This window comes from Watersipora subatra, chromosome 3, assembly GCF_963576615.1.
Source record: "Watersipora subatra chromosome 3, tzWatSuba1.1, whole genome shotgun sequence".
NCBI lineage: Eukaryota > Metazoa > Bryozoa > Gymnolaemata > Cheilostomatida > Watersiporidae > Watersipora > Watersipora subatra.
This window is the reverse complement of record NC_088710.1, coordinates 51779333-51806100: the sequence shown is the minus strand read 5'-3', so window position 1 is coordinate 51806100 and position 26768 is coordinate 51779333. Positions and strand designations below refer to the sequence as shown.

The 26768-nt window shown below is 36.6% G+C and overlaps 1 protein-coding gene across 2 annotated transcripts in view; it reads right to left on the bottom strand.

Annotated features, from left to right (window-relative positions):
• Positions 1–1098: 1098 nt before the first annotated feature.
• LOC137391704 (polypeptide N-acetylgalactosaminyltransferase 13-like) overlaps positions 1099–26768 on the bottom strand; it is a 27744-nt gene continuing 2074 nt past the window's right edge. For both annotated transcript variants that reach the window (XM_068078230.1, XM_068078232.1), the window contains exons 2-14: positions 25967–26267; positions 24997–25159; positions 23171–23346; positions 20803–20907; positions 19580–19682; positions 16443–16613; positions 9089–9206; positions 6022–6202; positions 4606–4745; positions 4098–4196; positions 3155–3277; positions 2396–2462; positions 1099–1581 (exon numbers count right to left, since the gene is read on the bottom strand). In XM_068078230.1, coding sequence (XP_067934331.1) covers positions 1523–1581; positions 2396–2462; positions 3155–3277; positions 4098–4196; positions 4606–4745; positions 6022–6202; positions 9089–9206; positions 16443–16613; positions 19580–19682; positions 20803–20907; positions 23171–23346; positions 24997–25159; positions 25967–26261 — 1800 coding nt within the window. In that variant the 5' untranslated portion in view covers positions 26262–26267 and the 3' untranslated portion in view covers positions 1099–1522. The remainder of the gene's footprint in view (positions 1582–2395; positions 2463–3154; positions 3278–4097; positions 4197–4605; positions 4746–6021; positions 6203–9088; positions 9207–16442; positions 16614–19579; positions 19683–20802; positions 20908–23170; positions 23347–24996; positions 25160–25966; positions 26268–26768) is intronic.

The following is a 26768-nucleotide window of genomic DNA, read 5'->3' as shown; positions in this document are numbered from 1 at the left end:
GTATAAAGATGCATTCATATTACCCGAATATGACGAAATAAAAAATTACAGAGATATTGCATGAGGATTTTAGTAAAAGAAAAAAAGACTTAGTCATATCTGATAGTCAGTCAAAATTGATATAAGAAAGTTTATGTTTCCTTCATCACAACCATAGCTCAATTAATCATTAGAAAGATTATATATATGTACAGCAGCCAGTTTGGCTAAGCTGGTAGGTTATGGATCACTTTTTCAAGTTTGTTGTAATAAATGTATACAAGCACGCAACTGTTGAAGCAAACTAAAATCATGAAATGCGGAAACTGCTAAAATGCATAATTTCTTGGCCATGGTGAAAGCCTTCCAAAACCTGGCAGATTAGAAAGCAAAGCTACAATTATTTAAGCGTAATTGGGAAGATAACTCGAGCATACAAATATTCAACACATTTTGTTGGAATGGTAAAGATGTATCTTTTATTTATTTCAAATAATAAAAACTATTATTAAAAGAAAAATAACTTAACTGTCTTCTAATAATATTTTTGGCCTATTATAATAAATGCAAAAGGACTATAGTTACACAGTAAGTTACTTTCAAGTAAAATTAAGAATATTATTTTTACTATAATAATTGAACACTCCACTTAAATTTTTAACTCAGGATGATAGATAATACGAAAAACAAAGTTTTATGTTTATTCCATCGTTAAAAGATCATTACTATGCATATTTGGGCTGTTCATCTAAAGCATCAGTTTGACGCCTCGCACACAAAATCAGTGTTCTAAAACATGAGCATGTGTAAGCATAGCTTGGGGAATTCGATAAAGTAAACGTATTACTGCTATAAGGGTTGTTTAGAGCCCTAAGGCTATATTGTGTTGTTTGTTACATAAATTGAGGTAAGACCTCAATTTTATATGCAACAATAATCCTCAATCCCTAAAAGCTGACATTTACAAAGGAATTATCAAACACCTTGTTGTAATGGTGCTCCTTTACAATAAAACAGTTATCTTATGATCATGTTGCACATTATAATAAAAATACGATTAAGGCTAAGAAATCACTTAGATAGACAACTAAGATCATATTGAACGATCAATCAGCAGAAACCGGTGAAAGTTGTTTTATTGGAAGTATTTTAAAAGAATCGATGCTACCTTAGACAACCAGCGAAGGAAATAAATAAACAATGGAGAACTGTGACTAGCACAAAATGGCACTTTTAGTGGTTACTTGCATAATCTGTAGCCTAGTTACATCTAAGTTTTTAAGGATATCACACAATTTGAGCATTAAAGCTAGCCCAACAGTAGTGCATATGAATAACTAAAAAGTATTTGGAAGAATTCAACCAGTAAAACCAGTAAAACCTGTCTAATGCTAGTTATTAAATTACAAAAATAAAGCTCATCAAACAAGTTACTGTTATCAGCTGTATGGCAACTGATGACAAGTGTCTGTAGACCTATTCGGGTGAGCCAGGTGAGCAAACATGCTATAATATCAGCTATTTACATGGCTGACAACTCTTGTCATGATGCGACATTCTCCAATACCCAGGCATGGCTTGGCTTGCTCAGTATACATTTTTCTACAAGCAAAGCATGAGGTTAATATAGAAAGATACTGTATGACGGAACGCCAAAGCTTCCCTTTTTTCCTCATACTAAGGATAGTACACCGCATAGTTACAAATGAATGAATCTAATTTACATGAGCGAAAACTAATGAATACTACTAAGCTATAACATTGCAAAGGAATGGCTAGTCTGAATGAGATGTAAACTGCACTCGTCTCATCATTGTATTGTCTCCACAGCTATCCTACCAATACTATTGGATAAGCTATAAATAATCCACATATAGAGTGCAGGCTATTTCCCACATACTTAAAAGGTTCTCGCTCAATTACTAGGTTTCCCTGGTGCAAATGAGGCAGATTTGGAGTTGTGTGCACGCTGAGTTACTGCGTGACAAGTGTTTAAATGAAAATTCGCATGTTGTGAATTAACGCTGGCGCTTTGTTAAAAAAGATAAGGAATTTTTAGTCAGAAGTATAATCAGAGGTCATCAAATCAAAATACGACCGACTGAATTGTGAAATATGCTTTAAATGGAGTAGTTTGCGTGACATTATCTTGCGCATCATTTGCAAAAACTGTTTTCATCTTTCGTAAGCTTGAAAAATTCGTTAAAAATTTGTAAGTACCAAAACTTGCTTAACTTGCGCATTTTAGCTGTCTCCACCTTGCAGCTGATGCAAACTTGGGGGATTAACTCCATCATGGAAACATCATGATTACCCTAAATACGCCTCTAAAACTCTTTGGTAAACAAGACACTAACTGGCAAGTAAGTCAAAAGAAATTGCCTTTCCCTAAAAATGTAATTTTTTTAGAACTTACCTAGAGAGAGTTCATTATTACGTATGGCTAGGCACTGCCCCGAGATGCCATTTTTTAGCTGCTGGTCCTGAAACAAGAAACATGCTTTTACAATAAACTCTTACCATGGTACAGCACAACAAAGATAATCACCGAGAGAATCTTGTAGCAAAATACAGTGAGTGTACCAACCAACTGCAGCGAGTGTACCAACCAACTGCAGCGAGTATACCAACCAAATGCAGTGAGCGTACCAACCAACTGCAGCGAGTGTACCAACCAACTGCAGCGAGTATACCAACCAACCGCAGCGAGTGTACCAACCAACTGCAATGAGTATACCAACCAACTGCAGCGAGTGTACCAACCAAATGCAGCGAGTATACCAACCAACTGCAGCGAGTGTACCAACCAACTGCAGCGAGTGTACCAACCAACTGCAGCGATTGTACCAACCAACTGCGGCGAGTGTACCAACTAACTGCGGCGAGTGTACCAACCAACTGCGGCGAGTGTACCAACCAACTGCAGTGAGTGTACCAACCAACTGCAGCGAGTGTACCAACCAACTGCAGTGAGTATACCAACCAACTGCGGCGAGTGTACCAACCAACTGCAGCAAGTATACCGACCAACTGCAGCAAGTATACCAACTAACTGCGGCGAGTATACCGACCAACTGCAGCAAGTGTACCAACCAACTGCAGTGAGCGTACTAACCAACTGCAGCGAGTATACCGACCCTGTCATAAAGCATTGTATTGTGATTGTAACACCTACTTCGGGCTTATAGGACCACTCTCCAGAGTTTGGACGACAAGTCACCAGCCTGATCGAACCTGCACGACTTGATACACAAACATCGTCTGCTTGTATGTTCCCATTGCTTGTTAGAGCAAATGCCTGTATGTAACAAACGACACAATATAGCCTTAGAGCTCTAAACAATCCTTATAGTAGTAATACGTTTACTTTATCGAATTCCCAACGCTCTGCTTACACCTGCTCATGTTTTAGAACACCGATATTGTGTGCGAGGCGTCAAGCTGATGCTTTGGTAGATGAACAGCCCGAATATGCACGGTAACACTCTTTTCACGATGCTTCATACTCCCTCGCTATTTATCATGGCCATACATTGTTCAATCAAATTAGGAGCTGAAGGTTATTAGTAATCGCAAAAACAGTTGTTCTAAAAGCGAATGTTTAGTTTCTGGTAAATGTTAGAAATGTTAAAAGTGTACGTGGTGACCATAGAATTGACCAATGAAATGCAAGCAATCCTTAAAAGCTGAACTACACTGAAGGCAAAATAAGAGATTTCACACAAGGTTAGTACTATTACTATCCTTGCAATGAATGCTCTGTGAAGCACATAGAAGGTGTCAAATACGAGTGTAAGCTTTCGTTCTTGACATTTGTAGAAGTTAACTTTTTATTATGGCGCTTCTGGTAAGAATTGTTCAATTTTTTAGTATTCTTGTTTAAATAATTGTATTTTTCAAACTGCTGTTATTTTGAGCGGCATTAATTTTATTAACGAGACCGAGTTTTCAAAACTCAGTTTCCCGGTGAGTTTGATAGCATTTTAAAACCAATGATCAGCCACAGTTTTACAGGCAATGCTAACCTCACTAATCTCTCAAACGTTCCTTACATAGCTTATGGCTGTGAAAAGCCAACACCCATGCAGCTTACTTTTTTTTAACTATTTTAAACTCGCCTGATTTCCACCTTGACCATGACACTGATACAGGGTAGCCGCCTCCCCAGCCTTCTTTCCTCCAGTGTCTAAACATAAGCCTGAGGATGGATTTTTTATCTAAAAGTAAAAAATAAGAAGCACATCATTCTGCCCTTCACGTGAGGAGCGTATACCTATTCTTATTCAGATGGAGCACAGAGTTATGTAGGCATGACAAAACTGATCAATCCTGATGATGTATTCCCAATATTGACCTAATGAAATGTGAGGTTGCAGTACCACCACTTAATCAACTGCACAAGTGTGCGGGAGTTGTACTTCCTCTTTTCACATAATCTATGCATGTGCTGGAGTTATGCTCTCACTATTCGCTAGAAGCAAGCATTTGCTGGAATATTCTCCTACTACTCACCTGATCTGAGCGCGGTGATGTTATTCTTTCGCAACTCACCTCACCCATATCTGCTGGAATTATTCCCACACTACTCACCTGACTCACATGTACTGGAGTTATTCCCCTACTCACCTGACCGAGTGCGACATAATTAATAGGCAGATTTGATTCTGGGTAGATTGTCTCGAGGTACCATTTGAACGACTTGCATTCCAACTTTTTTCTAAGCTTATGCCGATCATCCATGTTACCTGGATCAGTGTCTTTCACACCTTCAACAGCCGAGTGAGGAGTAACTAACTATTATCAAGCTTGAGATGACACATTAAAGCCAATATTATAAAAGTTTAAAAACAACTTGCTAACACCAGTAGCGCTCCATAATAATTTCAGTTCATCATGAATGAACTGACCAGCTGATGACTCTCTAAAAAAGTAGATGTTGAAAAGTACCAGCATTTGGCAAGAGGCTTTATGACAATATTTCAACTGCTACACAGGCCGAGCATGCGTGCAAATGTTTCTTACGCCGGATATGTAGTTGTTATCTTTCAATAATACCTGCACTGCAGTTTATTGGGCGATTTATGTTACTCAGTCTATTTTTAATGATCCCTTTTAATTTTTTATGGTATGACTAGCTTATTGCTTTGCATAACTTTTCAAAATGTAATAAATACACACAATGCTGAGAAATGATGCTATGCAAAAAGCACTCCAATAGTAAAATTGTTGGACCTAGTCATGGTGCCATTGGAAACTGAACACGTCTATACCAGTGCCTAACAGTGGCAAGTGTAGTCAATCCTTAAGCTGTAATTGTTTTACTAGCCCAAATTCAATGTAATCAAACAAAATGGAAAATATTTACAGTTTTGCATGTATAGCAGAACCTTGAGATACAAGCAGTCCTATTTACATACGAGTTGATGGATAGACAAATCCGATCACAAAGCAGATTCAAATCGAATCTCAATGTTCGACTGTACATAGTAATTGAATATCTACAGCTTACACAGCGACTAAACCATCTTTACCCGACACGAAACCTTTAATGAAAAAAGCTTTCCGCCCTTACACCTGCTGTAGGTTTTGACGACGATTTAAAATAGCTGGGTGTAGTCCATGTCATATTGCCCAACCATGAAACAAGTCATTGCTAAAATATATGGGTTTGAACAATGCAACCTTGACTATAATACACCGAGAAAGGCGTGACCCTTGCATTCCAGTTGACTGCACATATTTCCCACAACTGGAACTTCATTTGTTTTCATTTTTGCATATTTAAACTTCAAGAATATTAGAGTTTCCCACAAATGCAAAAGGGCATGTAGTTGCACCTGATGTGATGAATGGGCGAGTGGCACAGAAGTGACAAGAAGCCTCGGTCTGGACCACTAGACAGACAGGGCCACTACTAGCCCATAAAGTGAACTCAATGTAGACTGGCACACGATGAGTTTATGAAGGAATAACCATGTAAGTGAATACCTATCAGATCATACATGAGCTCTACAGTAAGGAAAATATCAGGTATAATAATACCTGGGTTAGTTTTATAAAAGAAGTCCTTGTATTCATCCATCCAGACATCAGCGATTCGTTGGGTGTTATGATTGAGAATGGTAGCCACTCCTCCAGGCCATGAATACGGAGATATCTTTCTGAAAACATGTCCGACTCGAGAGCATGTTGCTATTAGCACTTCACCGCCACACTGCCATATCTACAGAGTATCAGCACTGCATGGTCACACTACCATATCTATAGAGTATTAGCATTTCATGACAAACACTGTCGTATCTGAAGAGTATCAGCACTACATGGTCACACTGCCATATCTATTTGATATCTATATCTAATTGACATCATTCTAGCTACTTTTTATGTTATCGTCCCGCAACACCAAATATTGTATCTTGAGATTGCATTACTAACAATAAATGGGCCAATAATTAATGTACTAAAATGTTCTCTGATCAGTATCAGTTTCCTTAACCTTTAACCCAAGTTTTATATTACTACTACAATAAACTACCAGATGATATTTTAATGTAAAATGTAAATGAGATTACACTCAAGTAGATGAATGATGACAGGACAGACTAGAGCAAATCTTAACACAACCTAATTTTTTTATGTGGTCATTCCTTGTTATTATTCTACAGTGATGCCAGTTGTAAAATACGCTAATTATGGAATTCTTTCTATTCTCCTTATCAACATGCACACATATACATCTCAGTTCTGCCCAGTTTGCATTGGAGATTATTGTTACACGGAATGCATGCAAGAATATTATATTAGAAAATGCGTAAAAAAGAACAGAAACGCGTACCTTTACTCTGTTAGTTAAATAATTGTTTTATTAAGGATCCCATGCTATTTTATGTTGAACGAATTATTTTATTTTAGAGCGACTTCATACCGCGCTAAAGTTCCTAATGATTAGCAGACCTGCTAGCCAATATAGCCAACTTAACGCTTCCACATCAAAAACCATTTTCATTCTTTGAAGATCACTACTTCACAACATCTATGTTGATTTTGACCTTTCTTAACATCTTTCCATACGAGGAAATGCTCTAAACTATGACACTTTGAATTTTTGTAAAGCGTGTTTCCTGAGATGTTGATTCTTTGAGGATTTGGATCCACGAAAAATAATTTAACAAATGGAATTTGATAATCTTTGAAGATTTTGCATGCCAGAAGTGATATCCAGTTTGTGCACAGGATGACATGTGATTTCAGACATGAACAGTTCTGTTCACATAGCTCTAAAAGTAAACCATAGTCATCAAAACTGGTTAACTCGTAAATCATATGAAGCATATAATTAGAAGATGGAAATGCTGTGAATGATTGCTTGCTAAAGCCTGGTTCAACTATCAGACACAGTAGTGAGGTCCGGCAGATTGTGCTTCACGTAAAGCCACATTAGCGATGATCGCTTGGTTGGCTGCTCCAGATTTCAAGGGCATTTAGAACCTGCTGTCAACATAAAACTGAAGCTGTTCCCATATAAGCAACGCGATCTGACAAAAATTTCGCACAGCAAAATGCTGCCATGCTGTTTGGAAAGTGCTGACCTTCCCCTATACATTACAATTCAGAAAGGTTTCGTCTGCAGCTTTTTGCTAAAGTTGAACAGCGTCCAACTCTGGCAGTAATCAGAGAGTAGGTTCCCATTTTATCATGATATCCAGTGAGCCGGGCACCAGTGCATACTCTTAAGGTACGGCCATACATAACGATTTTATCGTTGTTTCTGACCGAAATCACGAAATGAACGAAATACACAGAAGTATTCAGCCGAAATTCACGGAATTGTCAGAGCTGTGCATGCACACCGAAATCGTTGACGAAACGCTTTCAATTGGCTAAACAAATTATTAGCGAGCACGATTCTAGCAGCTTTTAATATTTATATAGTCCAAGACACATAACGCGACACGCAAAAAATACTAATGTGATTTGCCATAGTAAATACGATGCAACCGACTTGATAGCGCTAGAGATGGCAACTCTTTTTACAACAGAACTTTTGCTGCTAAAAAGATATTGTTATTATTTAAAAAAACGATTTGTATCCATGCTGTCCAAACGATAAAGAACCAACAATAGCGCAATTAAGTCAGTTGCATCGTATTTACTATGGCAAATTACGTTAGTATTTCTCTTGCGTGTCATGTTATGGACTATATAAATTGCGAAAGCTGCTAGAATCGCGCTCTCTGATAATTTGTTTAGCCAATTAAAAGCGTTTCGTCGACCATTTTGGTGTGCATGCACAACTCTGACAATTCTGTGCATTTCGGCCGAATAATTCTGTGTTTTTCGTTCATTTCGTGATTTCGGTGAAAACCAACGATAAAATCGTTACATGTGGCCATACCTTTACAATATATGTGACAATATAACTTAAAGTTAGTAGGTAGGTATGGTATAGCTGGACCACATAATAAATGAAGGCGTAGATATAACAACAATAATGTGAACTAAAAGGGTGGACACTCATTCTGAACTAGCAGTCACTATGTTTCCATGACGAACGATTCGCAAATTTGAGCCAATCCGCAAGTTAACCGCATCATGGAAACGACATAAACAAGTTAAGCGAGCTTTACGATTCACAAAACTTTATCAAATTCATCATGCTTGCAAAAAATAGAAACAGCACTCTTGAACGATGCGCATTAAAATACCACGCCAGCTATTCAGTTTTAAACACTTTCGATACTTCCGTCATCCTTTCTCGATCGAATTTCCCATGTTTGCGTCGCTAACACGTACGCCGCTAATTATTAACTTATAGCGTACAATTCTTTACCTTTTTCCAACAAGGCCCCTGAGTCAATCCGCATCATGCGGATGTCCATAAAAAACACTTAATTCGCACGATAACGCAACTTGCGCCAACTCCAAACCCACATCGTGTGCATGATGCGCTCCATGGAAACATAGTGTGTAAAGGTGGGTAGAACTCGAGAGAGAGGAAGGACACAGTGTAATAAGAGTTGATCTGCATGAGGGTAAGTTGGTAAAACTAGCTAAAGATATAGAGTGACTGATTAGGGATGACCACACATAAAAGGTATGTGCAACTTACTCTGAATGACATCTCAAGATTCTCTCCACCCCATATATTCATACCAGGATCATAAGATCCGACCGTATAGAAATATTCCTTGTCAATTGAGAACAGTCCACCAGCCATCGTGGGGCTTCTACAACCGATCAATATTATGTGCTTATGTCTTGAAATAGTACTGCCTGTTTATTTTAGCCTAAGCCTGAAATTAGGTCTTAGCTCCACGCTCTCGTTCATTTTCAAAACATTATCTAGGCAACAACGAACATCTGGACAACAAATACTCAGTTTGTGGGTGCTTTTGCGGCGTAAACACCAGGAGATAAAGGTGTATACCGTAATTTATGAGCTATGCATGCTGATGAGGGAAGGACATTTTGTAGCCATCAAATCACCAAGCTTAGCGAGGCACTGAGCTATAAATAGATACATGCATACCAGCTATACATCAGTTTTAAAGATGAACTTGCAAAATTCTTTATAGTAAACTTTATCAGAAAGTGTTGATATTTTTCTATAATTTGTGATTGTTTTTGATGTTTGAGGTGATCTGATTGTGAGGATGTTTCAAGATCAAAATCGATAAAGCTTGATAGCGATTACAAAGCTATTATACAGGATCATCTTATTAAGCGATTTGTGCAAAAGTCGTTTGCTATATCGAAATTCTGATGCAACATTCCAAAATTACACATTCTAAGTCTTTAATTGAGTACCAGTTTGCTATAGGTTGGAGCTTGTAAAACGGACCCATAAGGCTTGTTCTTTTAATATGTTGTAAGACAAATTCACCTTATCGGCAACATTTGAGGATTGTTTTTTTACAGCAGTATAATTATAATTTCGATATTAAAATCCAACTCTACAACTTTATCGCTTTTCCACTAGCTCTACATAAGTCTCGAGAGCAGATGTGATTATAAGATTTACTTACAGGTAAGTACTAGACTTTGAATAAAGGCTGAGCAAGACATCAAATAATAACGATAGTTTCTACTATCTGACTGAGTCTGTCAGCTGTGATAGTAGTTTTTTGCGAGTTGAGTAAACTTTGATGCAGTATGATTTTATTTTCAAGCAGCTTTACTACTTGCTGCTAAAATTGGGCATATTGACAATGATTATTAAATAGCAGCTGAACAGAATCAGAAGTTGACATCCATGTTTTACATAATCACAATTATCTCAGCTTGGAGTGCATGGATATTCAAAATGTTTGTGCACTGCTCATGCTAACAAATGTGCCTACAACCTAGACATATAGTTTGCTAAGTTGGGTTGGTTGTTCACGCTTTTAGTAGCTAGTACATTTTTTAATTGTTTAGTGATTTGAAGCTATTTTTCTATTTTGCTCATACAAAGTTTGTTGCTTGTACATAGCTACATTATTTTAATATAGAAATGTAGCTTGAGATGTCTTTTTCCTGAATAAAAACAGCATTAAAATAAAATTAAAAGTAAAGGAGATACGAGCAATTTAGTAACACTATCACTTGTGAGCAGCCAACTCATTAATCGGGCCTCGCCTGGTGCAATATATGTAGAGTTCTTTAACTAGGCTTGAAAAGGTTAATCTGTGAAGAACAAGGAACCCACCATGTGAAGTGAGGGCCAACCAAAGCAATACACTACTATATACATGACTATCATTGATAGTCTGCCATCGATCAGTCTTAAGGCACGGGAATGCTAGATTTGAAAAGACCACCTGCTCATTCTGGTCAACCCTTCCTGCTCATCCTAATACTTCATACAGCTTAGGCATTTAGCTTGCATATTTCATTACGAGATTACAATCTCTTACAACTTCTAAATTTTCTCTTAGCTCACAAGAGCGCAATATGAAAATATTTCTATAAGAACAAAGATTTATGTTGGCAAAGAACACTGCGTTATTGAAGAATGAACCATTCAATTTACAGCCTATCATGACTTTCTACAGATCAGCCTTGGGTAGTGTGACTGAGTTCCATCCCCCTCTGACCTGGTGATAAGATAGGCATTCAACCACAATCTAGTTTATAATCCAACTTGCCTGACCTGATACAAGGCCCGATAAATGCTTTAAAAAAGATGCAAACAATACCATTTGTCTAAGTCAACATATCAAGCGTTGTTTGAGTAAGCCTCTACCCATGCTAACGAAGATAGATTGATAATGGTAGCCACGACAACCAAGCTTTTACTCTGGCAGCATTAAAGAGTTCAATGAGGAGTACATTTCGTTCAGACAATCAATGTCGGAGATTGTCTGGAAATTATAAAAGAAAATTAAAAACCATCTATAGTGGTTGGCAACTTTCCAGAGAATTAAAAGCGAGTCTAACGACTAACACAAAAGAATAACCTGGTCAAAGTAAAGCAACTCATACAAAGAGTAGAAGAGACACAAATACCATTTTTATAGCGATCAATACAAGACTAGACGGATGACAAGAGAGCTGCAACCGCTAATCAACATGCAAGTTGTAATATTTGTAATTCTCTCAGTAGTTATAATGAATAAAAGATAAAGTCACACTGTAATTAATTTGGAGTTGTATTCCACTGATCATACGAAAAGAGTGATGTAATATCACAGCTCAGTTGGAAGCGATCGTAATGATATAAAACACATCCTTACTAGTGCCTTATATTTCTATCGCTGTAGTATTTGTCTGGTACATAAAGAAGTTTTCGTGAGAAACCTCGATAGAGATCCACTAAGCTATCCACTACTTTCACCCACAAAGTCTCATCCAGTCACCTTCCATTGTTACATTTTTATCTGAGAGTGGTAAGAACAAAGAATGAACCCAATCATAACCTCATTAACTGATTCGCACCTGACTAATTTCCAGGCGATTAGCCCCAAATACCAAAGTTGCCAAATTTTTCAGAGTTGCCATAGTTCAAATTGCTACTACAAGAAACAGACTTGAGATAATTTACTCATTCAAGTTACACAAGAACCAGCCAAGTCTCCTCTTTCAAATGATATTACATTCACAGAGACAACTCATATTCCTTTCATGTAGATCTGTGTCTCAAAGAAGGTAGTTTCAGAAAATTTAAAATTTTGAAAAAATTGTTATTTGCTGAAACAAAGTTAGATTTGCACCATAAAAATTGCAAAACATACTAAGTTTGACTAAAATTACTTATTTATTACATACAATACACAGTTATGAATATTATTTATACATATACAGTCAGTCATGAAAATTATGAAACTCTAATTTCGAACGTTTCTTAGCGAGTATCATCATTCAAACCAAAACATAGCTAATCTACATGCCGATATAACTCAAATAAACTGTCATAAATATGATGCTATCGAAAGTGAATGATAACTTTAGGCTGACTACGGCTGACAGCCTAAAAAATGTATTTTCATTCGAGCATAACGATTCAAATTGGCAAAATTAAAAGTTAATAAAAACTTTGCAACATTAAAAATAATGTTTTGATTTATGCAGTTTTTCACTGTCTTAACATTTCTGAATCTGCATATTTACTTCTTGAGTTGAAAATTTTTTATCCCGAACAATAAAATTTTAAGTCGCCATAATGACTTTCGGTTTAGGTAGATGTCGATATGGGTGCACTATTTTGATGATTACTTTTGCCAGAGACATCATTGAGGCATATTTGTACGTTCATCTGATTGGTCAGAAATCTTTCTTTCTAACTAATCAAATTTTATTCTACAATTTAAAAATAGCGATACAATGAGTAGGTAAATTTCAGAGACGAAATAACTCGTGTTGGGTGCATAGCAACGTTATAAATACACGAGTTAACTCGCGTACGGGTGCGAATGAGTTAAAGCTATGAAATAAAATTATGCAAATTTTGATGCATTAAAAATGTTTAATGATGGATCTTTGTAGCAACATGTGTTTAACATCATTTACATCTGCCGTGTGTCCATTGTTTGTCAGTATATCAGCTAACTAAGCTATGAGAAGAATTGTGTGTTGGCACTCATGGTTTTCCACCTTCCTTCTACCTATACAAATGGTAATAAAATTCATAGGCAGACAAAACACAAAAATTACAAGGAGGGGTGTGAAGTTTTAGACCCTTGACTTACTGAGTGGCATACATATGCAATAACCTTGATTTTACCACAGACCACACCATAGACCACATCACCGACCACACTCTAGCCCTCACCTACAGATTAGCCAGGTCAAGCATTCCTTATATAAGTGCAAACTAATTGTGTGTGTAAATGTCGTGAATGGAAGATTATTGGTCTATAAGCTAAAAATATCCATGCAACAGAAATTTGTTTTCAGATTTAAAAATTAAAAGCTGTAAACAGTAATTTATGTGAATAATTCATAAAAAAATTCACAGTATAATTAGTATATTGAGTGGGTTGTGCTGCCAATGTTATTGCACTGAATGCACTAAATTAATTGACGCAGTTAATTGACTGATATATGATTGTTTTTTATTTTGATTTATTAGTTTTATGACTAATGCTGTATTTGTTGATGCATATTTTGGCTCACATAAATGATACTTTGAAAAGGAAGTTGATGCAATAAATTAATTATTTGCTATCCTAGAATCTGTATAACAAATTATATTGATAGACACCGAAAGAAAGCAGCTCACACATTACATATAAGTTAACAGTTAAATTGCATGACAACTTGAATTCATTTTAAATTTTTGACTGCAAGACTTAACTCTGCACATTAACTAGCGTAACACAATGTGGATTTTGAGTAGAACAGATATAATTCTAATTCTTCAGCTTCTTCAGCTATTCAATCCATATATATAAATCTCAAAGTTGTGTCTGTCTGTGTACTTCGAGATGTCCAGTTGTAGCTATTAAAATCTTGGAATGAAATGTTTCTAACCACGCATTTAACTACTGAGCTATACATTCCTTAGCATTCTATCGCTCTTATTATATAACGTATACGTATGCTCACGCTATATGTGCTCTTCTGATTATTAATTAATATTACCTTTTGCATTTATTTTTTAAAATTGTTTAAAAACTAATTTTTTGCAACCATAACCTATTTTTTGAATTTGTAATTTTTAAATGTGCCGTTTTAATTTCAAATGTGTCGTTACACTTCTATTTCTGGTTTTCCAGAAGGTTCAATTGCTAAATTGGTAAAGGCTAATACTTTTCATGCGGACAATTGTATTATCGAGTAGGAATAGCCTTTACATTCTCTCTCCGTTCGATCAGACAATGTACCAGACAAAGACAGTTCGATATCTCATTTTTACATTAGCACCAGTATTCTGAAAACCTGTCACATGCACTGCATTTAAAGACCTACCACATGCACTGCATTTGCGAATTATAAGAGTAGTTTTTGCTACATGATTTTATTTCACCGATTGTGTTGGGTTGCCATCTGAATGTCAGTTGTTTTCATTTCATTTTGTGTCTTTAGGTTAATAATGACAATCAATAGCATATATGAAACTACTAGGTGAATGCCCGAGTTGCCAGGAAAATAAAAAAATCTTTGGACAGAAAATTTATTTTTATTTAACATATACAACATTTACTATTCTAACTTTTAAACTTCATATCATGAGAAAAGTATTTTTGTACAGTTCAAATGAATCTAAAAAATAAAATAAAATGAGTGTAAAGGTTTTCAAACTTTTTCAAAAAAAACTGTAACTTTTAAATTTCATAACTTGAAAGAAGTGTTTTGTTGAAATAAATTAGGAGGAAAAATAAAAATGTTTAAATGTAAATGTGAAATCATTAGCAAGTCATGGCTATATAGAGTCTGTTTTGCTACGATTACCATGAAAATTATATGGTATACAAGTATATGATTTTAATTCGTTTCAGTGTTGGCATCATAATGCGAAAATATCGTAGGCTATAGATGTATATAGAGTGGAATAGAAACCCATAGCAGTTATCTAATGCAATTACCTCCTGGTAAAAATCATCACCATTAAAAATTAGTAACAAAGCAATATGTTAACCTTAGTAACTATATGTACCAACAATGACTTTAGAGCATTTTGTGGTTATGATCTGCAGGATAATATAACATTACAATGTACTACATGACAAGTTCTTACCTTCGGGACAAACGTGCAACATAAATGCTGAATCTAACTTAGAAGAATTTAGTTTACTAAACACTTACTTGAAGGAAATTTTAGTATGTATTTTAGTAAACTTCAAACTTTTAACTAAAATTTTATCATTTATCTGTTTGCGAATCCATTTTTACCATAACGGATAACGCTGAACTCGCCATGGCGAGCAACGTAATTCTCTTAATAACGTATATAATCAGTACACAAATCATCAAATTTTAATTTCGAGAAAAATTATTGTTGATATCGTGTAGCAGAAAAAATCTGCCCAAATGAAAAAAAAGTGAAAAAAGTATCATGTTTTATAGTTAGGCGAAAAATATTTTATAACAGGGGCATCGTAACGCGTGGGCGCAATGCTCAAATAATACGTCATTTAACGTGTGCATACGGTATATGATGAGGAAGAGGATAAATAAGGCTTGTATAGCTCAGGGGTAAAGCGTGTGGTTTGAAACTTGTGATTGCAATCTTCCTGGGTTCAAATCCAGCAAAATGCGAAGTTTTAATTCCAAGATTTCAATAGCTATAGCTGGACATACACAAACACAGAAACTGAGAAATATATATATATATATTTGTAAAAATTTAAAAATTATTTCTGACCTTCATTGATAAATACACTGTATAAATAAAATAATAATCACATGCAATATATAGATAAGCAATTAAATGAGTCAGAACAAACAACTCAACCATAAATAAATACCAAACATGCTGAACAGTTTTGTTGAGGCTGCTCATGATAACTGTGACCATTGCATTTTATTTGAACAATCATGCTTTCAAATATATATGGGAGTCAAGGAAAGACAGGTTTTGGACTGTACTTTCACCACATAGGCTTGCATAGCCGGTGCCCTGTGTTATAGTACAACAGCACTTATAACACCACAAAATTGCTGATGTTACCATGTCACTGTTACAGCTATAACATCTAACATAACTGGTGTTACTATGTCACTGCTATAACTATAACATTTAGCATAGCTGATGTTACTACATTGTAGTAATCATGATACCCCTAGAGATGGTATAAATATTGGAGCCCATGATAACAACTTTAGTTTACTCTACTGCGGCGGTTGTCACCTCAACCAATTGTCTGGTCATGCATAGCTCCTAAATAATCAGCTAAAAAAATTTCCCCACAACAGTAAGACTGACGCTACGTGGTAACACATTTCTTTACTCCTGCAGGAGTGAATCTCATAGCAACAAGAACGCGAGTTCGCCTGCAATGGTTGCCTTAGTTACCGAGACATTAATATTCGGCATCACCTACCTCAAAGGTAAGGTTCTGTCCCCAGCCCTCCTGTCCATCTCTCGTTGCGGCACTGCATACCAGCGGAAGTTGAGACGCCAGTTAAACCCACCCCAAGTATGGTCAGAGCCAGCTATGTAGGCAAACGAGTCGTCATCGATCACATCTATGATTGGACACACAACAGCCTTCCTGCAGAAACAAACATATATATACAAAGTCGTCATTGATCATGTCTATGATTGGACACACAACAGCCTTCTGGCAAAAAACGAGCATACAAAGTCGTCATCCATCATGTGTATGATTGGACACACAGCAGCCTACTGGCAGAAACAAACATACAAAGTCGTCATCGATCACGCCTATGATTGGACACACAACAGCCAACTGGCAGAAACAAACATACAAAGTCGTCATCGATCACGTCTATGATTGAACACACAACAGCCAACTGACAGAAACTAATATACAAAGTCGTCATTGATCATGTCTATGATTGGACACACAACAGCCAACTGGCAGAAACAAACATACAAAGTCGTCATCGATCACGCCTATGATTGGACACACAGCAGCCTACTGGCAGAAACAAACATACAAAGTCGTCATCGATCACGCCTATGATTGGACACACAACAGCCAACTGGCAGAAACAAACATACAAAGTCGTCATCGATCACGTCTATGATTGGACACACAACAGCCAACTGGCAGAAACAAACATACAAAGTCGTCATCGATCATGTCTATGATCGGAACCACAACAGCCTTCTAGCAGAAACAAACGTACTCAAAGTTCCAGCAGATACGATTTAGTCACTGCCATCCCATGCCTAGATGTAGGTAAAACAAACATCACAGACAGGTTGAAAATTTGCAAAAACTTCGATTTATTGTGCACAGACTGGTGAGCTAAATGAACATTGGAAGTGTTTTAAATCTACCTACTTTACCTTGAACATTTATTTTTGATGTACTTACACATATTTGCGGTCTTCATGACTTTAGACTCTGAGTGGATTATTTCTATTTGTAAAATCTGGCTAACACACTGATGAGCGAACTGCTTTATAACAGCCACCAAAATACAACATATGTTGTTGCCAATCCTGTTTCAGAGCTTTCAATGAATATATTCAATATTCAATGAAACCCTTTTAACATACATTTTCCAATTCATTAATAAAAAAAGAATTGGTATGAGCGAAGACACGTTGAAATAGTAAAGGTAACTGGCTTATTTATGCTAAGCGCTTGTAGTTGCAACTTCTTTTGATCAGGTTATTTAAACTAGTAAATAACTGGACAGAATTAATTTTAAACAAATTTCACCCAAAATTAAATCCTGCACTGTTGGTTTCTACGCATGAAGGGTATTTGTTCTCTGCATGCTGGTAAATAGCATTAACAAGATGAAACATTCCTGCTCCAGCTCTTACACTACCATGCCACTTACTCTTTTGCAAGTATTTACTGATATAAGAGCCTAGTCGTGGTATTTACATACATCATTTTCTAAGTTATTAATCATTCGGTGTGATTAATGTCAAGTCTCCAACTATTACGTTATTGCGGCTTTATAAGGTGAAATGATAACACGAGGTATGGAATTGTGAGGAATTTACAGAGATCAAAGGACAATGAATCTATAACTATTTAAAACATGCAATCAATGGCTGCGATTGAGATATCAAAAACTTAAAGCGATGTGAAAATAGTTCCCTCGCAAAATTCAACATTTATTTTAAACCAGATATACCAACTAATTAAAGTTAGCCAAGTTGTCCTTCGTCTGAATGGCTGTAATCCATTCGCCTATTCCAAGTCACAATATGAAATTTTTTTTGAATATTTAGCAAATTTTGGTTATCAGTCCTGCGTGTCTGAGACGTGTATAACCTGATATCAGTCGTGCGTGTATAACCTGATATCTGAGACGTGTATAACTTGATATCTGAGACATGTATAACCTGATATCTGAGACGTGTATAACCTGATATCTGAGACGTGTATAACCTGATATCAGTCCTGCGTGTATAACCTGATATCTGAGACGTGTATAACCTGATATCTGAGACGCAAAGACCTCTGAGAATGTGAACATGTTGACAATCGATTGTCACTAAATATACTCTTAACTATGCTCGCTATGCAAAGCTTTCTGAGCTCCTAGCTCTAAGTCAACTTCACTACTATTTGACTGTAACGTGAAGGTTTGACTGTAACGTGAAGGTTTGACTGTAACGTGAAGGTTTGACTGTAACGTGAAGGTTTGACTGTAACGTGAAGGTTTGACTGTAACGTGAAGGTTTGACTGTAACGTGAAGGTTTGACTGTAACGTGAAGGTTTGACTGTAACGTGAAGGTTTGACTGTAACGTGAAGGTTTGACTGTAACGTGAAGGTTTGACTGTAACGTGAAGGTTTGACTGTAACGTGAAGGTTTGACTGTAACGTGAAGGCTAGATAAGCTACATATTTAGCCCGTGGATGATTGATTATATACGGGAAGGCCGCGATCACCATCAACACCAGCAGGTTCTAACGATACTGATCTCATGCAGAAGTGAATTAACAAACTCTGTAGGGCGAAGAAATCAGTCAAAAAACTTGCCATTGTACATGTAGAAGAGGTTTTGGGAAAGCACCTACTTTATAGAAAAGACAACCACTATCACAAAAATATTTCATTGCATTCACACAGAACAATTGATAACATATACATTGTATGTACTGACTATTGATAGTTATCCACTTCCTACCATCCACAAACAGCGTTTACGGACTCCTGCTGTGACTCCTTGCCGTGCAAAACACTCATAATTTATTTTGGAATGTATGGGTCTGTTTAGATTATTAGAGCAATTAGTTTTAATGAGAGCAATGTTGAGTTTCTTGAAGCAACCGGACAACAATAATAGCTTCCATTTTAGATAAATTCATGTAAACAATTCCGACCTTGATAAAACTTCTTAATGTCTACCTAAACACCTTGCCCTCTACAAAACGGGTAGTTTAGGTTCAGTCAGCATGCATTGCATTGAACCATCACTGGATCAACAGAGACAGCCACCAGCTACTTACTGTATGCAGGTAATGAAAACTCAACAGCATTTATAGACAGGAATAGCCTGAGTTTCTAGATCCCAAACTTACTTATTGTTGTGAATCTCATAGAGGAGGGGTTCAAGCCAGCCCTGTGTGCACTCACAATGGGCATCAAGAAATGTTAGGATTTTGCCTGACGCAGCCTTTGCTCCTGCAACAGAAAGTCTGAAGTATGTGACCGCTGTCTCAGGATGCGCAGCTCTACAAGTGTCTGCTCAAGGAGTACATACCGTACTTGTTGCTGTGAAAAAAGTCAGCGCAACAAAAATGGACCTCTCAGCCGAACATGCAATATCAAAAATACAAACCTAATATAACATTAACCCCAACATTTAACCTTTAACCGTTTTACCACATATCAATAATGTCAGCGCTTTGCATTCTATGGAGCCGCTGCCATTGCAGCATCATAAATGCTTGTGTAAAACAGCTCACCTAAAACGCTCGACTGGAGCCAGCGCACCTAATGAATATTAAAGACAATATATACTCGCACATATGAAAATCTTTCAGAGAGGAATCCAAAGATTTTTTAAAGAACTTTATGGACAAGCTGACACCAAACGCTATCCGTTTAATGTGAGCCATGCGAGCACAAAAGTGATTTTGTGAATGAAGCAAATGCGATGCGTTTAATTCAACGTGATTATGCTGCATTTCATATAAGTTAACAGTGACATTTATTGACAAAGTTGGTGCCAGGTGCTTAATTTGACGTAATATAAGTTAACAGTTAAAATTATCATTAAAATCGACTTTTAATTTGCCAGAAGTAATGTTGCTGAGTTAATTCTCCATTTCTAGATGGCATGTATGACTGAATAGTAATATTGGTAATATTGTGTATTCTAAGAAGTGCATCAGATCAGATTTATGTGCATATTACAAATAAGAAGAACTCCTAGCATGATGAAGTTCTAAAGTAGTCAGAAATATAAAGTATACTTCTTGTATGTATACTTTAAAGTTTTAAAGTGTACATACAAATATGTAAGTATATATAGTAATAATAGTTATTCTTCAACTTTATCAGTTGTGCAACTTCTGTTGACTGGAGAAAAAAACCTCATATCACCTTAAAAGTGCAACTACAAAATCTAAGTTTGGACGGCCGACAGCTCCATTGTAAGCGATGAAAACAGATTCCATGAGCTTCAAAAAGTCTCTATTAGATGGTGAAAAAAATTCAAGTTCCACGGTCGATCAGTGCTGTACAAGGAATGCAGTCTAAATTAATATAAAATTGCAGGGCCAATATCTGACTGTCATACCTTTGAGTCGAGCTCGTATCAGGCCTCCTCGTGTGGGAATACGCTGAATGTTCACTGGCACCGATAGCTTGGAAACGTATTCGTCGAGTTTCCCTTGGAGATGGTCTACACGTATACAAACACATGCGAGACCAGACCACTGATAACCTTAACGGTAAGTCAATATTACCGATAGAAATAGGTGTACAGTATTTATTAAGCGAGACAAGGTTGGCTGTGAAAACTGCGATAACTAATTCATTAGGGTTGAGATATTAGTAAGCAAAAAGGCCTTTCATTAACTAATGAGATGAGGAGAGTTATAGACAGGAAACCCATCAACATATCAGTAGTCTTGAGAGAGACGAGTGCAAGCTTCAGGTGAAAAGAGACTAACAATAAACGCTATAACATACAATTAAAACAAAAACCATAACATTCAACTGACTAAGAATTTTTAATTACATTAAAAGTTCCTACAACGTAAACAATCGCCTCCAGCAAGGTTTATGTTATAAAGATTTTACATTATATGAACAGCAAAATACAAGTGAATTGCCTACCCGTTATAAGATGTTCCAAAATTCACTAATCTGGTCTTTCCAAAAGAAGAAGACTAGCCTTAACTTTTTTAAATTAAAGACTCAACAGTAGCCTAATTGTATCGGCAAGTGTTTTTAATTTTCTAATAGATTTTACTCAGTTTATGATTCGTGATAACGGTAATTTTACAAAATTTTAAGGAGAGCTCACACTTGCAATATCAACATACATCAGCTCTTTCCATTTTATTCTAGACTGTATTGTTTATTCTGCAAGGAATTGTATCGAAAGTATTGCAAAATATTTTATGTCTAAAAATAAAACAAAAAGATGGCTTTACTATTCGTATTAGGAGCGGGTGTCTGTCTGACCGCCTATCACCAGGATTCGACATTAAGATTGAAGATAGCTTTCGACGAGACTAAAACTCGTGACATTCAGCTTGGTATATCGACACTCAGACGCCTGCACCAATAGATATATAACTTGGTATATCGACACTCAGACGCCTGCACCAATAGATATATAACTTGGTATATCGACACTCAGACGCCTGCACCAATAGATATATGACTTGGTATATCGACACTCAGACGCCTGCACCAATAGATATATAACTTGGTATATCGACACTCAGACGCCTGCACCAATAGATATATAACTTGGTATATCGACACTCAGACGCCTGCACCAATAGATATATAACTTGGTATATCGACACTCAGACGCCTGCACCAATAGATATATAACTTGGTATATCAACATCAGATGCCTGCACCAATAGATATATAACTTGGTATATCGACACTCAGACGCCTGCACCAATAGATACATAACTTGGTATATCGACACTCAGACACCTGCACCAATAGATATATAACTTGGTATATCGACACTCCGACGCCTGCACCAATAGATATATAACTTGGTATATCGACACTCAGACGCCTGCACCAATAGGTCGCGTTCAAGTATTTATGAATAATTGTACGCCTACTTATTTTTTGCACTTGTCAACACACCTGACGATTGCTAACGGCGATTGCCAAGGTAGTAGTACATGTATATATAATAGAGAGAGCTCTATGCGTATGTCGTTTTCTCTTTCAAGTGCGACAAAAGATGTTGATATTTTTAGGGCTAACTACAATGTTCATATCGAATTTGAGAATTTGCGTCGACTTGACACTTCCCCTCAATGGAATTCTTTAAGTTGTACAAAGCATAAAATTTACATAAATTTTTCAAGTGATGTGGAATTTACACCATAGGAGGTATACGTTATAGGAGCAGCCACTGTAGTGCGTTTTGATAGCAGGGTGTAGAGCGATATGCTTAAGCACACCCCAACCAGACATCGCACGAGGCAGTGTTTCTCTCCATTTCAAACATCAGTGCAGGCACCATGTAATAAATTGATGGCTTTGTAAGTGGTATTTATTTATTTGGTGGTATCAATTTAAAATGCTTCTCTATCTTTAGCATCACATTGGCTAATTATGTTTCACAGATCACATGCTTTAGAAAATGCTTGTTTATATTTTGTTTTAAGAAGTAACTTAAAATGGTTTTCATACCATTGTCATAATCTTCATCATCAAATGAAAATAGTAAACACGAATGACCTTGAACTTGTAAATCAATTTGACAATATATACTATGAATGTTATTAAAAATGACAACTCAATGCGAAGCACCATTGATGAACGGTCAACACCATCTATCATTCAATGTAACAGCCAAGCAAGTTTTTATATCACCTGAATGAAACCCTGCGTAGCCTGTTACTCACCAACCTACCCAGCATTCATATAATTATCACAGTAGTAGCGAGTGAAAGTTCTACCTTGAGTGCTCGCATCGTCAACCATTATGATCTCTTTGAGCAAGTGTCGAGGGGACCTGTTGATAACGCTGTTGACAGTACGCAGTAATGTGGACCAGGCTTCATTGTGAAAGACGATGATAACGCTTGTATCAGGGAAGTCACTGACATCGTAGGTCTTCTCCTTGGTCACACACCTAACAACAAGCGCAACATAACAACCTAGGGCTACAATGGAATGCGACTATGGCAAGTTCACAGACAAGTTTGCTCCACATTTCTGGACTATCGAGCTCATGATAACATTGAAACACTGTACTACTGTAGTTACAGCTGGCAGATAACACTGTACTACTGTAGTTACAGCTGGCAGATAACACTGTACTACTGTAGTTACAGCTGGCAGATAACACTGTACTACTGTAGTTACAGCTGGCAGATAACACTGTACTACTGTAGTTACAGCTGGCAGATAACACTGTACTACTGTAGTTACAGCTGGCAGATAACACTGTACTACTGTAGTTACAGCTGGCAGATAACACTGTACTACTGTAGTTACAGCTGGCAGATAACACTGTACTACTGTAGTTACAGCTGGCAGATAACACTGTACTACTGTAGTTACAGCTGGCAGATAACACTGTACTACTGTAGTTACAGCTGGCAGATAACACTGTACTACTGTAGTTACAGCTGGCAGATAACACTGTACTACTGTAGTTACAGCTGGCAGATAACACTGTACTACTGTAGTTACAGCTGGCAGATAACACTGTACTACTGTAGTTACAGCTGGCAGATAACACTGTACTACCGTAGTTACAGCTGGCAGATAACACTGTACTACTGTAGTTACAGCTGGCAGATAACACTGTACTACCGTAGTTACAGCTGGCAGATAACACTGTACTACTGTAGTTACAGCTGGCAGATAACACTGTACTATCGTAGTTACAGCTGGCAGATCACTGGCTGAGCCACTAATAAATTCTTAAGCAAGGCGTGTGGAAGACAAAGAGCTATTCTTACTGCAGATATCAGGAGCTGTGGGATAATGCACCAAAGCCTCTTTCCTCTCATTGTAATCTAGAATGGTTAATTTTTGCCTTTTTTTTGGTTTTCGCAAATTCAGTCGTTTGATTATTGATATGATAACCTATAAAGAATGTTAGCAGACAAAATTGCCTTTTAAGCTCAGAGAAGCTGCGCGCAACACTTTTCTGTCACTTTGAGTAAGATGGCATTTAGTAGTAACAAACTTTGTTCTTTACATTGAATGCTTAATGGCTCTTGCGACTTTTTCTTCTAAATGGACCATGTGACAAGTGTATGTATGACCCTTGATCTGTGTACCCTTAGGACCGCGATGACTAAGGACCGCGATGACAAGATACATGTCATTTAAGCTCAAACAGAATTGCTAGCAGCGTGTCAGCCATTTTAAAAGCAATTTATTGCTAATCATCCGAATAGATATCTAACCTAAATGTATTGTTATGACAGGCCAGACCAGCGCAGACCTTATTACAAACAATTTGACTAGCTAACCATCCTATTAGCTGATAGAATTAAGGTATTTAGAAACACTGTGGTTTTTTAAACCACAAGCAAATAGAACACAAGCTCAGATCAAACACTCTCTTGCTATGCCTTAATATTTCTTGAGGAAAATGCAAAGAAAGTAGCTCTTTCCCTGCTTTAGCAGTTGCAAAAAATCTTGTTAAATTGTATCCAAAGAATTTCTAAATAAAATTATATATATTTCAAACCTGCTGCGTATGTTACTAGAGGAACAAAGAGGTGAATTACCAGATAATGAGAAATTTACAAGTTGCGCTACTTACTGCCCGTTCCTGTAGTCTGGGAGACTGCGATTAAGGGACATGAGATTGCTGGCTACTAAATTGAACTGATTTATCTGGAAGTCTTCTTTAGATTTTGCTAGAAGTTCGGGTGGTATTTGGACCGCCCGACCTCCATCTCCGGGTTGAGATGAACCTTTTAGAACTACAAATATAATTTCATTAATATAAAATATTAAAATATTATATTTATTTATACTATATTTTATATATATATTATATTTATATTATATATTATAATAATAACAATAATATAATAATTCAAAATATAAAATATATATTTTGAATATATTATATTAATACATTCTAAATATAATTTCATAACTACTTTCATGAATGTTTGAAGAATACCAGAATCTAACAAAGCAGAAATACCAAAATGAAACAGTCTAAACTATGAGTAGGCCTACATAAAGCAGCATTGCGACTCAAAGATGAAAACTTTGTTGGCATTTGTTGGTCTAAAACAGCCGAATAAGCACTACAACGTGTAGAAACATATTCCATTCCTAATTATAATTACTCAGGCAGCCTATTGTTACTACAATGATATGGGAGAACATTGAACCCTCAGAGATACAGCAAGTCGATGACCACAAACCCCAACATACAAATATCCAGCAACAGCGCGAGCGGATGACTAGAAACCGAAAAATAGAGCTATCTAGCAGCGCTACTAGTATACACATTCCAAATGGGGATGCTTGGTTGTACACCATTCCAATCGCACAACAACCTTCGTTGTTACGCTAACTTTTTAATAGTAAAACAGTTGATGCTTCTACAATGTAAACCTCCTTTTACATGAATTCCACCTAATGTAAATGAATTATGTAAGCTTTTGCATCATACTAAATAAGACATGGAGATTACTTACATTGTAGGAGCGTCTACTGTACCAATATATGTGTGAGCTATATCTTCATGAAAGTGGAAACATGACACAACCTACCATCTGGTAACATTCGATTCAAAAAGTTAAATTCACTTTTCTTTGGCGGCTCCTTCATTTTACTGGGTTCTTTAATTTTGGTTGGGTTAACATCATCATCTTCCCAGTCATCTTGATTTTTGGAGTCAACTAGGTTTTCGTTTGATCTCTCATGAGTGTCGACAAAAGCGCTCGGCTTCAATTTATTATCTGCGCAGTTACTGAAGTACGACAGCAGCCAGACATCCATGATGCACCAGCATAGTGAGGTGATGACAACTATCTTTATTGTCTGCTGCCACTTCCTAGACCACATCGCATTCTACCAATAAAAAGTACCACAGCTATTGAAAAATGTATACGGACATGAATTCTGATCAATCAACAGACAGGTAGGTACTATGTGATGGCTGACTATATAAATAAATTATGACCAAAAGATGTAATGAAATACCCTTCTTCCTAAAAATCTAAAGATGCTATCCTAAAGCAATGTAATACAATAACTAGTAAAAATTGTATTATCTACAGGATCCATATTACTTTCCTTAATTTCTAACAACTGTGAAGTCAAGGGAATGTACAAACATAATTAAGAGTGCATGTATATTCTTTTCAAATGGTGGAATCATGATTGGTTACACGTTAATTATATTTTATTGTAAAAGATGCCACTATGTCTCAGGACATGCAGCTATTGCTCCACAAGACTTGAGCTACCTTTGTCAGACCTACTTTAAATTTAAACATGAGATGGATAAAACCACAGAACATCCTTACAAACAAGTTTTTTTAAAGTGTAAAGTCAACGATGAAACGAATT